Source organism: Cherax quadricarinatus, unplaced genomic scaffold, assembly GCF_038502225.1.
Source record: "Cherax quadricarinatus isolate ZL_2023a unplaced genomic scaffold, ASM3850222v1 Contig910, whole genome shotgun sequence".
In the NCBI taxonomy this organism is placed as follows: domain Eukaryota; kingdom Metazoa; phylum Arthropoda; class Malacostraca; order Decapoda; family Parastacidae; genus Cherax; species Cherax quadricarinatus.
In genome coordinates this window covers 43,896-60,213 of record NW_027195936.1, presented here as the reverse complement: position 1 = coordinate 60,213, position 16,318 = coordinate 43,896, and the positions used below count along the sequence as shown (strand labels likewise).

Below are 16,318 nucleotides of genomic sequence, written 5' to 3'. Positions count from 1 at the left end.
CATATTCCATTAAGAAAAAGAAAGAGAAGATGTAAACTAGAAAGAGAGAGACGTTCCTTATACAGACGAAGGCGAAGAGTCACAGAGCTGCTAACTGGGGTCAATATATCTGAGATATGAAGGGAGGCACTAGTCATTGAAATTGCAAATATCGAACTTAAGCTGAAGGAATCTTATAAGAGACAAGAATCACAGGAAGAACTAAAAGCCATAAAGGAAATTAAAAAAAAAAAATTCTTCTCTTATGCCAAATCTAAGGGAAAAACAACATCCAGTATTGGGCCCCTGCTTAGGCGGGATGGGACATACACAGATGATAGCCAAGAAATGAGTGAGATACTAAAGTTCCAATATGACTCAGTGTTCAACGATCCACTGCCCACTCTAAGGGTCGACAATCCAAATGAATTCTTTATGAATGAAACCCAAAATTTGGTCATCCCAAAACTCTCGGATATTATTATAACTCCACAAGATTTTGAAGAGGCAATTAATGACATACCCATGCACTCTGCCCCAGGCCCAGACTCGTGGAACTCCATGTTCATCAAGAACTGCAAGAAGTCCCATCGCGTGCCTTCAGCATTTTATGGAGAGGGAGCATGGACACTGGGGTCATCCCACACACACTAAAAACAACAGACACAGCCCCACTCCACAAAGGTGGCAGTAAAGCAATTGCAAAGAACTACAGACCGATAACACTAACATCCCATATAAAAATCTTTGTGAGGGTTCTAAGAAGCAAGATAGCCAACCACCTAGATACCCATCAGTTACACAAACCAGGACAATAAGGGTTTAGAGCAGGTCGCTCCTGCCTGTCCTAGCTACTGGACCACTATGACAAGGTCCTGGATGCTGTAGAGGATGAACAAAATACAGATGTAATATACACAGACTTTGCAAAAGCTTTCAACAAGTGTGACCATGGTGTAATAGCACACAAAATGCGGGATAAAGGAATAACGGGAAAAGTTGGTAGATGGATCTACAACTTCCTGACAAATAGAACACAAAGAGTAATAGTAAACAGAGTAAAGTCCCAGGCAACCATGGTAAAAAGCTCTGTTCCACAAGGCACAGTACTCGCTCCCATTCTATTCCTTATCCTCATTTCTGACATAGACAGAGATGTAAGCCATAGCTCCATGTCTTCCTTTGCAGATGACACCTGGATCACCATGGCAGTGACCTCCATCGAAAACACTGCGAGACTCCAAGCGGACATCAACTAAATCTTCAAATGGGCCACTCAAAACAATATGAAGTTCAACGAGGAGAAATTTAAACTACTCAGATATGGAAAACTTGAAGAAATTAAAAATGTGTCAGGGTATACCACAAATTCTAACCATACAATAGAGCAGAAAGGTAATGTGAAGGACCTGGGAGTGATAATGTCAGCGGATCTCGCCTTCAAAGACCACAACAATGTATCTACCTCATCCGCTAGGAAAATAATAGGTTGGATAATGAGATCCTTCAAAACTAGGGGCGCCAAGCCGATGATGATTCTCTTCAAATCGCTTGTGCTCTCTAGGCTGGAATACTGCTGTACACTAACGGCCCCCTTCAAGGCTGGCGACATTGCAGACCTGGAGAGTGTACAAAGAACTTTCACAGCACACATAAGTGCAATAAGGCACCTAAACTACTGGGAATGGTTGATGGTCCTTGATCTGTACTCCCTCGAATGCAGGCGAGAGAGATACATGATAATATATACTTGGAAGGTCCTGGAAGGATTGGCACCAAACCTACACATGAAAATCACTCCGTATGAAAGCAAAAGACTCGGCAGGGGATGCAACATTCCCCCGATGAAAAGCAGGGGTGCCACGAGCACACTGAGAGACAACACAATAAGTGTCCAGAGCCCAAGACTGTTCAATTGCCTCCCAGCATACATAAGGGAGATTACCAATAGACCCCTGGCTGCCTTCAAGAAGGCACTGGACAGGCACCTAAAGTCAGTATGTACCTGAACAGCCGGGCTGTGGTTTGTACATCAGCTTGCTTGCAGCCAGCAGTAACAGCCTGGTTGATCAGACCCTGATCCAACACAAGGCCTGGTCTCAGACCGGGCCACGGGGACGTTGACCACGAAACCCTCTCCAGGTAAACTCCAGGGAGGAAATCAGGTTTGATCTGAGGAAGGGTAGGGTAGCTCCAATTCCTTGGATCAAGAATCTTTTACCTGCATCAAGGTACCATCCCTGGAAGGGTTATGATGCGAATTTAAAGTACGTACAGTAAACCCTCATATACTGCAGGGGTTAGTCCTGAAAAACCAGCATCAAATGTAAAATCACATTACATGAGGTGAAGAACATGAAGAATAAATAAAGTTATGTTCAGTGATTATGTGTGAGTGAAGTGAAAGTGTTGAATGATGATGAAAGTATTTTCTTTTTCGGGATTTTCTTTCTTTTTGGGTCACCCTGCCTTGGTGGGAGACGGCCTACTTGTTAAAAAAAAAAAAGTTCCAGACAACTCTAAATTCTCAACAATAATTTTTTTCACTATTATATAGTGCTAGGTAGAAATCACTACCAAATAATTTACCTTACAGTTTGGTAATGATTACTTCTTGAATGTGAAGAATGTTAAGAGGGACTGATGTGGTAAAGCTGAGTTGAGGTAAATGGTTGTGGCTCTTGTGTTGATATGGATGTATATCTGTCGGTATTATATACCATTTTCATATTTGTCAGCAGCTGATAGTTGTACTGGAGTGCTCAAGTATTCTATAATACATCTCCAGTGTGTTTTACCATGCAGTATTTTGCAGAGTTGAAGATAAACCATCATCAGTTGCTCCACAACAATGCTCAGACTTATCATATCTGCAACTTGACCAAAAACATGGACTTGCTCATGCAACTTCTGCATCCTCATCTTTTATCTACTCACTTTCCTGGGAATTAAGTTTCACTAGTAATTCTTCTGCAGTTGGTTCTTCATCCTCCTCCTAAAACAGTACCTTTATGTATTGTTCATGCATATCAAAGAGAGAGAGGTGGAGAAATTATTCACCACAAGCCATCAATGACCCCAGCCTGCATGCCACCTCTGCAAGTATAAGTGCAACTACCCTGTTAAATTTGTGCCAAAACTCTCATAAATTTGTCTCAAAGCCATCATCCACTGCTACAATGAATTTTCCACTAATCTGCATTTATTGAGTCATTATAATAACTCCTTAACCCAGTGGTTATATCAAAGAGGCACTGTATGACCCTTGTGGGTTTAGCTTTTGGTTTTGAATGTAATAATAATAATAATATCAAAGAGGTTATATTGGATGGTAAAACCACAATGACATTTGGATCCAGGGCTGTAAGATCTCAGAATGTCTCCAAATAACTATCAAGAATCAGGAAAACCTTGAACACAAAGGTTTATCTGGCCAAGTAAACCATCACTGCAGGAATGAAGCAGTTTCAACCATTCAACAAACCAGGCATCAGTCATCCATGCTAATCCTTATTAAAGTGCCAAATAATGGGTAAGTAGGCTCTGTCTTTACCTTATAATGGCCTACGTACATGAAAAATAAACATAGGTTTGTATTGGAAATCTGTTGCAATGGCACACACAAGCTGAAATGATCCTTTTATGCTGTGAAACTAAGTGCATAACTTACTTGTTTCCTTGCACAAAGTCATCTACATGATTGGCTGATATACTCTCATTGGAAAATGTAATGTTAGGAAGACAACCGAGCTTTTAAAACTTTCAAATCAACCAGCATTAAGCACATACTATTGTGAAGGCTCTCCTTCCTTCTTCTCAAACAGTTTTATAGTATGATACAAATTAAAACCCTATTATCTGAGCAGTAAGCAGGGCCCTTTTCTTCATTTTTCTCAATTCATGCATTCAGTAACATTTCAGTCTTATTTAGCTCTACTGACCTCTTTGATTCTTCTTCAGCAGTTAAAAATCTGTACCACTTGAACAACCTCAAATACATGAATGGTCAGTTCATTAAAATAAAAAACATGGGCAATTTCAATCACACATGTTCCACCTCTAAGCATATCTAAAACTTTCACTTTCTTCAATGAAATCACAGATTCGTTCTTATTCTTGACAACAAGAGTAAATAGTACTTCTCCTGGATGCCATGTTTTATAACTGGAAGCAAGATGAGGTGATGTAAATATCCAAAATCAATTATTTAATGGACATAAAGAGTGAGGCACAAGACATTCTCAAAAAGCAACTGTAGACACCATCAAAGTATGTGATAGTATGTGATTTCCATCACATACTATCAATATTTCCAGGGTAGCCATGATGGCCAAGATAATCAAGGACATTTTGATGACATGTGAGGATAAATCAAGGTCACAGACAATAATGCCATACCTCTCATATCATAGACTATGCCAACCAAACAATATTCTTTTATGTGCGCCTAATGATGAAAGTAATAAAAAAACTGAAATCTAATATTAACCAAATTGTGTACAAATCTGGCCCATTGGTAAGGTAAAGCATGAAACTGAGCAAATTACATAATTTTCTTAGTAGATTAAAAATTTTCCCTAACAAGATTATTATTATTATAATCAAAAAGAAGCGCTAAGCCACAAGGGCTATACAGCGCTTCTTCCCTAACAAGAGCGTATTGAACAAAGACCTACACTATGCAGATTACTAAATTAGCTAATTTACTTTCTCTGGGTGATAGTGATCAAATTATTTATAACCGAATGATAAGAGAAAGGAAAAATTATTGCAAAGTGAATTATAATGAATAGTACTTAAGTACAGATGTGTGGGTCTTGTTAATTCAAACTTAACATACAAGAATATAATGTATTTTTTATTACTAGTCTTTCATACAAAGGAAACACCCAATTTTAAACATGGATAGGGTGGAGTTTGAGCCCAAGGTAAGTCAGTTTTAAAACTAGCAGGCCAGTGCACACTGGCCTACTGGCTTTAGGACTGGCTCACCATGGGGTCAAATCCCACTCGTTCCATGATTTCTTTGCAATCATGTTCTATGACTTTATGAATCCTATTTTCCTTCAAGCTGTAGACACTAATAAACAGAAAATAATTTAAATGTTTGTTACCTGATTCTGACTTAGACTGTGGTATGGAATAAAAGTGCACACCATCTGCTCCTGAGGTTACCACACCCGATGCCACGTACACCATCTACAAAGCCAAAAGAAAGGAAGGAAACTACATATTAATAACACTACAGGAAAAGTTTACAATGACATTGTTCAATTAAGAAGAAAAGTATCATTTAGCACTGTCATTGGCAAACTGAGTTAGCAAATACTTGTACAAAGTACAGTTACATTAAAACTGAGTGAAAATATATTTCTTTCATTTTTCCATAATTTTCCCATAAGTTCTCTTGAACTTATGGGAAAATTTCTGCTGTTACAGAAAGCTCCTGTCCCTGGCTAGGAAAGACTTCTGTTTCCAACTTGTGAAAACATGCCTACCATCCAGTTACAAAAGGAGACCTTGCTTTGTCATCTACCATTTTAGGATTTTCCATCTAACATTCCAGGGTTATCCATAAGAGATAGCCCCCATATCCATCTAACATTCCAGGGGTTATCCATAAGAGATATCCCCCATACCCATCTAACATTCTAGGGCTACCCAAAAATGTTTAATTTCTACCATAAAAAATATACAGTATCTCTCTATTTACATGAAATATTCCTTACCTTCTTTGTCATACTTTCAGTGTAACCAGCTGCCAGTAAACTGAAGTCTCGATTTTTGACCAGGCCTGCATCTTTCTTTGTAACCAATTTATCTGGAAAACCCAGCTCCCATACCTCATGGCGCTGTTCTGAAATATATATACAAACAAGGTAGTAGGTTGGTAGACAGCAACCACCCAGGGAAGTACTACCATCCTGCCAGATGACTGTGAAACAAAAACCTGTAACTGTTTTGCATGATGGTAGGATTGCTGGTTTCTTTTTCTGTCTCATAAACACGCTAGATAACAGGGATATCTTGCTACTCCTACTTACACTTTGGTCACACTTCACAGACACGCACATGCATATATATATATACATACATCTAGGTTTTTCTCCCTTTTTCTAAATAGCTCTTGTCCTTTTTATTTCTTCTATTGTCCATGGGGAAGTGGAAAAGAATCTTTCCTCCGTAAGCCATGCGTGTCGTATGAGGCGACTAAAATGCCGGGAGCAATGGGCTAGTAACCCCTTCTCCTGTATACATTTACTAAAAAAGAGAAGAAGAAAAACTTTATAAAACTGGGTTGCTTAAATGTGCGTGGATGTAGTGCGGATGACAAGAAACAGATGATTGCTGATGTTATGAATGAAAAGAAGTTGGATGTCCTGGCTCTAAGCGAAACAAAGCTGAAGGGGGTAGGAGAGTTTCAGTGGGGGGAAATAAATGGGATTAAATCTGGAGTATCTGAGAGAGTTAGAGCTAAGGAAGGGGTAGCAGTAATGTTAAATGATCAGTTATGGAAGGAGAAAAGAGAATATGAATGTGTAAATTCAAGAATTATGTGGATTAAAGTAAAGGTTGGATGCGAGAAGAAAAGTAGGGGACCAATGCAAAAGAGAAATTTTTTTAGAGAGGGTGTAGGTTTTTTCCCGGGTAAAAAGATAAGGGGAGTTTTTGATTGAACTTTTTAAAAAGGGGGTTTATTATAGGTAATACATTTTTTTAAGAAAAAGGGGATAAATAAGAACAAGATATGATGTGGGGCTAAATGACAGTAGTTTGTTGATTATGTTTTGGGAGAAAAAAGACTGTGAGTAGATTTGGATGTACATGATAGAGGGGCCACAGATTTTCAATCACTTTCGGAGCACACTGAGATAAAAGGAGAGGGGAAAAAGGGAGAATAGAAGCATCGGGGAAGAGAGGGGGTTTTATAAACAAAAGAGGAGGCAGTTAGGAAGAATAAACAGTTTTGGAGGATAGATGGGAAAAGAGAGAAGGGAAGGGGGTAAGAGGAGGGGGTGGTTTAAAAAATTATTTTAGAGTGTTCAGAGAATTTTGGGTTACGGGAAAGGGGGGCAGGAGGGAAGAGGAGCGAGGGGAATGATGATGTAAAGAGAGTAGAGGAGAAAAAGTTACAAGAAAATTTTTTTAAAAAGGGAAAAGTGTGAAGGGGGGAAAGAAGGAAAAAAAGAGAGAGGTTAAGAGAGTGGTAAAATGTAAAAGGGGGCAAATGAGAGGGGGGTAGATGACAAAAATTTGTTGAAAATAAAAAAAAGTTTTGGAGGAGATTAAGTTAAGAAAGTTTAGAGAAAAATGGATTTGCTGGGGAAAAATAGGAGAGGGGGATTAAATGGAGAGTTAGAGGTATTGGGGGAAAATGGAGGGGAAAATTTTAAAAAGAAAGTTGATGAAGATAGGGGAAATGGATTTCTGTATGCAAGGAGAATAAATCAGGAGTGAGGAAACCCCCAAGGGGTAAGTTTTGGGGGGCAGTAGGCAAAAAGAAAGGGGTAAGGCCCGGGGGTTGATGGGGTAAAGATAGAAAAGTTAAAAGAGGTGGGATATAGTTTTTGGGGTGGTTTGCAATTATTTAAAAATGTATGGAAGAGGGGAAGGTACCTAGGGGTTGGCAGAGAGCAGATAGTTCTTTTTTTATAAAAAAAGGATAAAAAAGAGTAAAAAAGGGGATAAGTCTGTTGAGGTACCCGAAAAGGTATGGTGAGATTTGAAAGAATTAAGAATTAAAATTTGGGTAGGTTGGAGGCAACCCCCGGGAGGTACTACCCCAAGTGAGTAAAACGGGGAGTTTTAAGATGAGGGATTGTTGATGTCTTTGTCGTCTCTAAAAATGCAAAATTTAAAGGGATGTCTTTCTACTTTACTTACACTTTGGTCACACTCACTACATGACACATTTATTTATACACACTATCTGAGTTTTCTTTTTTTTTATCTTTTAGTTCTGGTCTTATTAATTTTCCTTTATATCCATGGGGAAGTGGAAAAAAATTTTCCCCGAAAATTTCTGTGTAAAAGCAACTAAAATGCCGAACAAGGGGTAAAACCCCCTTTTCCTGTAAAGATTACTAAAAAGAATAAGAAGAAGAAAATTGAAAAGGGGAAGTCTAATGTGCGGGGATGTTGTGAATGATAAGAAAGAGATATTGGGGATGTTAGAATGAGAAGAAGGATGTCCTGGCTTTAAGTGAAACAAAGCAGGGGGGGGGAGATTTTTAGGGAGAGGAATAAATGGGATTAGGTCAGGGTTTAAACAGAGTTAGAGCTAAAGAAGGAGTAGCAAAAGTTGGATGTTTGGGCAGGAAAAGAGGACAAAAAATGTAAATCGGATTAGGAGAAAAAAAAGATTTAAATGGGTTATAAGTGTATGCACCTGGAAAAGGGAAGGAGAGAGAGAAAATTTTGGGAAATGTTGAGGAAGGGTGGGTTTTTGGAATCAGTGGAGAATGGTGGTTGGGGATTTCAATGCTAAAGGGGGAAAAAAGTTGGAGGGGTAGGTAAATTTTAGGGGTAAAAAATGGGGTTTAATTGAGCTATGTAGAAAAAAATTTGTAAGTTACATATTTTAGGGAAAAAAGGATAAATAAATAACAAGGATGATGTAGAGAATGAAAGTAGTTTTTGATTATGTTTTGGGTGAAAAAAGGTTGATGGGAGGCCCCAGGATGAAATTTTATAGAGGGGCAACTGATATATGGGATCAATTTAGTTGTAGCACAAGAGTAAGAGGTAGAGGGGAAAAAAGAGGAAGGTAAAACAAGTAAGGGGGGGGGGAAAGTATAAACTAAGGAGGGGGAAGTTCTAATATGTTTAATTCAGAAAGGTGGAAGTGTGATAATGGGGGAAGGGGGTTGGGAAAATTTTTTTTAAAATGCAGAATAGAAGTGGGGGGGTTTGGGTTATAGGAGGGTGGGCAGGAGGAAAGAGGAGTGATTGGTGGAATGATGAAGTAAAGGGGGTGAAAAAAGAAAAAAGGTAGCTAAAGGGTTTTTAAAAAGAAGTGTTATAAGAAAGAAATATGGGAGAAAAAAAAAGGGTAAAGAGAGGTGAGAGTAAAAGGAGAGCAGATGATAGAGGGAGGCACTGAAAAAATTTAATGAAAATAAAAAAAAATTTGGGGGAGTTAAATTTAAGAAAACCCAAGGGGAAAAAATATGGATTTGTTTTAAAAACAGATAGGGGGGGTTTTAGTGGGGAGATGGGGGGTATTTGGAGATGGAGAAATTTTTTGGGAAATTTTTAAAAGTTAAGGAAGAAACAGAGGGTAATTTTCACTGGTCAGGGGGATACCATCTTTTTGGAGAAGGAAAGGGAAAGGTGTGGGGGGGATGGGGGCAAGAAAAAAGGAGCGGTACTGATGGACCCCAAAAAAAATCCCGGGGGGAAAGTGTTATGGTTTGGATTTTTGTTTAATAAATGTATGAAAGAGGGAAGGACCTAGGATTGGCGGGGAAATGTATAGTCCCAATAAAGGGGAAAAGGAAAAAAAAACTGTAAAATTATGAGGAAAAGTTTTCTGAGTAACCAGAAAAGGAGGAGGGTTATAATTGAAAAAATTAGAGGTAAGACAGAATGTAGGATTCGGGTACAAAGTTTTTAGAGGTAGGGGGTGGTAGACAAGTGTTTCATTAAACCCTATTGAACAGTATTTAGATAAAAGGAGGGGAAATTTTTTTTGATTTATGGGTTTAGAAAAGGATAGATAGAGTGGATAGAGGAGCAATGTGGCAGATGTTGCAATATAGAATAGGGGTGTTATTAAACCAAAGAGTTTTATGAAGATAGTGAGGCCGGGTTTGGTGTGTAGGAAAAAAGGGGGACATTTGAAAAAATCAGACAGGGGTGTAATGTCACCATGGTTGTTTAATATATTTATGATGGGGGAAGAAGAAAAGCTAGGGGGTTTGGGAGAGGGGGGGATTAAAGGGGGAAACAAATTTAATGGGGAAATTTAAAAGTTTTTTTGGATGATATGGCAGGGGGATTCAAAAAAAATTAAAGGTTAGTGGATGAGTTTGGGAATTTTTGTAAAGGTAGAAAGGGAAAGGAAATAGAAAAGAGTAAGGGGATGAGGGTGTCAAAAAGATTTAGATAAAGAAAATTGATATCAAATTGGGGAGGAGGAGATGGAAGAAGGAATGTTTTCAGATACTTGGAGTTGACGTGGGGGGGATGGATTTATGAAGGATGGGTTAATCATAGAATTTATGAGGGAAAAAGGGGGAGGGGCAAGGGGAGTCAAAACGTTTTCTATGGAGGCAAAGAAGGGGGAAAGGGGAAAAAATTTTTAGTACCAAAACCTTTATATGGGGTGGCTTGAAATGGCAGCGAGAGAGGGTTAGGGGGAGATGTCCTGTTTAAGGGGAATTTTGGGGGAAATATTAAGAAAATTCGAGGGGAAATTAGAGAAGTGGAGTTAATAAAAATATTAGTAGAGGGGGAGGGGTTGTTGAGGTGGTTTGGCTTTTGAGGAAATGGGCGGGAAATAAAGGAAAAAAAACATAGGGGAAAAGGGGGGGGGGCCTTTAAAGGGTGGGGGGGGGTAAAGGAGGTTTTGTGGGTAAGGGCTTGGACTTCCCGCAAGGGGGGGAGGGTTGATAGGAGTGAATGGGGGACACTATAAAACCACGATCTGTTGGAGGGAAGGTAAATTTTGTGAAGGGATTCAGGGAAACCGTTTTTATAGGGCTGAGTCTGAAATAATACAATGCCTGATTTTGGAGGGGTTTGGGGAAATTGGCAGTTTGGGGGGTATTTTGGGATCTTATATGTGATTTCAGATGTTGATTCTGAGCATTCAAAAAAAGTGATAATTTCGAGTGTGGGAAAGTGTTGAATGATGATGAAAGTTTTCTTTTTGGGGGTTTTTTTTTTTTTCACCCTGCCCCGGGGAGACGGGCCATTTGTTAAAAAAAAAAAAAAAAAAAGAGTAAGACGATGGGTCTATGAAAGATGAGGTGAATCATAGAATTGATGAGGGAAAAAGAGTGAGTGGTGCACTTAGGAGTCTGTGGAGACAAAGAACTTTGTCCTTGGAGGCAAAGAGGGGAATGTATGAGAGTATAGTTTTACCAACGCTCTTATATGGGTGTGAAGCGTGGGTGATGAATGTTGCAGCGAGGAGAAGGCTGGAGGCAGTGGAGATGTCATGTCTGAGGGCAATGTGTGGTGTGAATATAATGCAGAGAATTCGTAGTTTGGAAGTTAGGAGGAGGTGCGGGATTACCAAAACTGTTGTCCAGAGGGCTGAGGAAGGGTTGTTGAGGTGGTTCGGACATGTAGAGAGAATGGAGCGAAACAGAATGACTTCAAGAGTGTATCAGTCTGTAGTGGAAGGAAGGCGGGGTAGGGGTCGGCCTAGGAAAGGTTGGAGGGAGGGGGTAAAGGAGGTTTTGTGTGCGAGGGGCTTGGACTTCCAGGAGGCATGCATGAGCGTGTTTGATAGGAGTGAATGGAGACAAATGGTTTTTAATACTTGACGTGCTGTTGGAGTGTGAGCAAAGTAACATTTATGAAGGGATTCAGGGAAACCGGCAGGCCGGACTTGAGTCCTGGAGATGGGAAGTACAGTGCCTGCACTCTGAAGGAGGGGTGTTAATGTTGCAGTTTAAAAACTGTAGTGTAAAGCACCCTTCTGGCAAGACAGTGATGGAGTGAATGATGGTGAAAGTTTTTCTTTTTCGGGCCACCCTGCCTTGGTGGGAATCGGCCAGTGTGATAATAAAAAAAAAAAAAAAATAAAGAAAAAATACCTTTCAGGAGCACAGACACTAATTATATCCTTTCATACATTGTTGTATTCACGGAGGAACCCCACAGGGACCTCTCTCTTTCAATGCAGATAATGAAAATACCATCATAATATGACTAATGAATATTACTACAACTGAGAAAGTTCAACATTACAGTATTATGATTTTTGTATACACCCTTTTGTTCCAGAACAGTATATAAATACTCACAAAGAAATTATACCTACTGTGTTGGTTACTAAAACTCTAAATACATTACAGTATTGCTGTTAATTTCAAGTTTGTTACCACAGTTTTCACAAAAATAGTCAAAAGAACTAAAAATTTGAACAGTGAATATTTTATAGTATGTATTTTTTTTAACTAAATAGAGTATAGGTTGGTCAACCTGGTAAGTTATTATTGGTAAAAATTAAAAAGCACATGGTAAATGTCTTTTAAGTACTGATGTAGAAGCTTACAAAGGGAGGGAATTGAAATAAAAGTACAGAACTTCTACTGTGTTTCAATCAGAAAGGAGAGGATGTGTTCAGGAATCTTATGGCTCCCATATCCAGACACTGTATTAATGGAACACACTGTCTGACTATATTATGACATTTTAGTCATCACTACAACTGCATGCAACTGAAAAGGCAAAATATCTTAGGGTATTTATTGGGTAAATTTGCTTTTGGCTTTGATGGAACAACCATTTATGATCCTAACTTAAATGAAAAAAATTAAGTTAGAATATGACATAGCTCATAGGAATCAGTAGGTCTGCCACAGAGCTCTTCTGGTTTTATGTAATTTACATAAGCTTTACTTTCTTTTTAACATGCTGGCCGTCATACACCGAGGCTGAGTGACCCAAAAAAGAAACACCATCATTCATACTATCACTGTTTTGCCAGAGGCATGCAGATACAACAATTTAGATGCCATTCTAAACAGCAAGTATCCCTACCCCCCTCCTTTAGAGTGCAGGCACTGTACTTCCCACATACAGGACTCAAGTTTTATTTAAGATTTGGGTTCATTTAGTGTTTCAACAATTGTATCTTTGTAATGTATCATTCTTAATTTAGTTAATGCTGATGTCCAGGAGAAAAAATGACCAGAAATAAGTGATATTACTAAGTGGAAAAGCTCATTGAGCACAATTTTAATCAAATCTTATGGTTAGTTTTCAATATAGGGGTTATAATTACCTATCTTTATTAACCATTTTCTAGCTACAGGAGGAAAACTATGCTCATGGTATTTCATATTCAATAACTTGTTTACTAATTTGTGTGACAAGCCTGAAAAAATATAGGTACTGTCAGAGGAAAATCAAATCTATTTGCAGATTCCTCAATAAAATGTTGAATAAATGAAATTCACAAATTTAAAAGGATACCTTGGAGGTGGTGTTATTGAGATGGTTTGAACATGTAGAGAAGATGCAACAAAATAGAATAACTTCGAGAGTGTATAAATCTGTAATGGAGGGAAGGCAGGGTAGGGGTCGACCTAGGAAAGGTTGGAGGGAGGAGGTAAAGGAGAGTTTGTGTGCGAGGAGCTTGGACTTCCCACAAGCGTGCATGAGCATGTTAGATAGGAGCAAATGGAGACAAATGGCTTTTAGGACTTGACGTGCTGTTGGAGTGTAAGCAAGGTAACTTGTAGCCATGTATAAACGTAAGTAAGTAAATTTACTTACTTACATGATTCATTACCTTTGTAACTTGTGAGTTCATTACCTTTGTACCTTGTTCAACTATTAAAGCTTTGGTTCCCAGTCCCTGAACCCATTATGTACCTCTGTAATCTGTAAATACCTTTGTAACTTGTCATGATTGTGACCATATCTACCTGGAGTTCATTACCTTTGTCACTTGTTCAGCTATCAAAACTTTGGGGCCCAGTCCCTGGACCTATAATGTACCTCTGTAATCTTTTGATTACTGCCCACAGGATTGGTTTGGGGTGCATAATAAACACATTAAAAAAAGCAAGGTAACATTTATGAAGGGATTCAACAAAACCGGCAGGCCGGACGTGATTCCTGGAGATGGGAAGTACAGTGCCGGCACTCTGAAGGAGGGGTGTTAATGTTGCAGTTTTATAACTGTAGTGTAAGCATGCCTCTGGCAAGTGATGGAGTGAATGATGATGAAAGTTTTTCTTTTTTGAGCCACCCTGCCTTGGTGGGAAACGGCCAATGTGTTAATAAAAAAAAATAATATAAAACCTTTGGTACATTTGATGAGTTCCAAGAGCTTTTCCACTCCCCGAGTCTGACCTAGGGCCAGACTCTGGAATGTGTGTGAGCAAAACAAAAAAAATACTAGTGTACAAAACACAAAGAGAATAATGAAAAGAAAACAGAAAAGAAAAAAAAAGAGAGAAACAGGGTGAGGAGGAATAAAAGGTTTTATGAAGTAGTATATATAACAGTTAAATTATAAACTGAAGCATCTTACTATCTATATAAAAGTAAAAAATAAACAAAAAGACAAGAAAGAAAAATTAAAATAAGAACATAACTGGCAAGCTTAACAGTAACTGGGTAAACATTAGGTAGAATTAGGTTACTTAAAAGTATCATGAGGTTCAATATAGTATAACTTTTACATTAAAACTATTAACAACAAATTACATTTTAAATGTACATATTCAACAGCTCAAATACAATAACACTTAGCTAAACACAGTGCTTTTTTTAAATGATTGTAATTTATGAACTTTGCACGCTTTTTTTGTCTCAGGCCTTTTATATACAAAGATTTTTAATAAATATTCAGTTACGCACGAGGAGTATGGCTATCGTTTTGTTGTTTCTCAGAGATAAGACCTACTCTATACTTTTCGTAAGTCATGGTACTTGTCTAGATTGTTCTCAAGAAAAGAACACTAATTTGTTTTCAGGGGCCAGAGTTTATTGTGGGTGTGTCGTCTAATGCTGAGGCATGGGACTTTATATGCTGTTGAAGGTTATACTTATGGATGCAGGAAAATGTTCTACATATTATCTTCTGTATGTACTTCATATATGATACAGTAAACCTTAAATATAACAAACTAATAGGGGGAGCAAGTGGCCAGTAATGATAATTGTGGTGGAGAGAAGAGATTGCTTTCCTGTCATAGTGACAATATTGAACAATCCTGTAACCAACAGGATTGACACAGTGAATTTTTACCTGTACATTTCCAAAGTCTGTTATAAAGAGGTTCATTATATCAAACATTTACTGTACTTGTCTACATTCATTTTTATTAATAGTTATGGATGACCACAAGAAACCTTTACCCCTCACCTCTAGAAACTGCCAAAAGCAATCTGCTGTCATCACAGAAGGCTGCAGAGCAAATAAACCCATGTACATCGTATATTAGCAAGTCTTCGTATCTGTAACATACACATGTTGATAGGTGCAAGTCAGAAAATTTTAAATTTCTGAATAAACCATTTAAATAAGATGACATATGAAATACTATCAGCCTGAATAAATTTTATGGGTATATACTGTAGGTAAAGGATGTCTGGAAAACAAAATGGATGCTTTGAATGCTTATAAATACGGATGGGAAAGCGAATATGCCAAAGAGTGGCAGTAATAATGATTGATGATGAGGAATAGAATTATGGGGGATTAGGATGAGGATAATAAATATGAGGTTGATAATAATATAAGTGGAGCATAAAGTGAATAGGAGGAATTGTTAACAACAAATGGAGCAGTAGATAGATGAAAAAAAGATTAATTAAGGTTCACATACTGCTAGGTAAATACAGGCAGCAGGTACTTATAAGGAGTCTTGTTTCAATGTCCTGTATTACTCAGGATTATATTGGGTCCAGTTTTAAGTAACATACTATGTTAAACCATTGTCAGATGGTAAAATTATGTATAAAGCCTAAATAGACCCTTACTTAACCTAGATCTTTTTCACTGAGGTGCACACTCACTCCTGTACACTAGTGAGTAACCTGCTTATCACAAGCATTGTAGAAATTTAACAGCAGTCTTCAGAAGCATACAGTGGAACCTCAGTTTTCGTATGCCCCAGTTTTCGTAGGATTCGGGTTTCAATGACTTTCTTTGACTAAATTTTGTCCCATTTTTCTACAACCGCTCGGTTTTTGTAGAGTTGAAAATGGTCCGTCCCAAATGCGTCCGCGTGACTCAGCCACTCGAGCGCCCACAAAAAAGATTCCCATGCTTTCGTGACTCAGTTTTCCATTGTTTCTCGGTGAGTAAGCCTCATCCCATGCGTTCATCCAAAACATTTCATAATAATCCATTGTTTTTTGTGCTTGTTTCTTGAGTGCGACTACTCCACCAAGCCACCACAGGGCCAAAGAAAGTCCTGAGTGCCAGCCCTTTGATAAAGAAGGCGAGAAACATGATAGAATTCAAGAAAGAACAGCAGGGCTGTGGCTCGTACGTTGGATTGCGTGCAGCCAGCAGTAACAGCCTGGTTGATCAGGCTCCGATCCACCAGGAGGCCTGGTCACAGACCGGGCCATGGGGGCGTTGACCCCTGGAACTCTCTCCAGGTAAACTCCAGGTAAAGTACGAAAGTGGTATACGCATGGC

General features: G+C 38.6%; 1 protein-coding gene across 4 annotated transcripts in view; it reads right to left on the bottom strand.

Moving 5' to 3' along the window:
* LOC128687379 (WD repeat-containing protein 73) overlaps positions 1-16,318 on the bottom strand; it is a 34,281-nt gene that overhangs the window by 12,559 nt on the left and 5,404 nt on the right. For all 4 annotated transcript variants that reach the window (XM_070080752.1, XM_053774846.2, XM_053774827.2 and 1 more), the window contains exons 3-5: positions 15,035-15,126; positions 5,709-5,836; positions 5,094-5,178 (exon numbers count right to left, since the gene is read on the bottom strand). In XM_070080752.1, the coding sequence (XP_069936853.1) occupies positions 5,094-5,178; positions 5,709-5,836; positions 15,035-15,126 (305 nt within the window). The remainder of the gene's footprint in view (positions 1-5,093; positions 5,179-5,708; positions 5,837-15,034; positions 15,127-16,318) is intronic.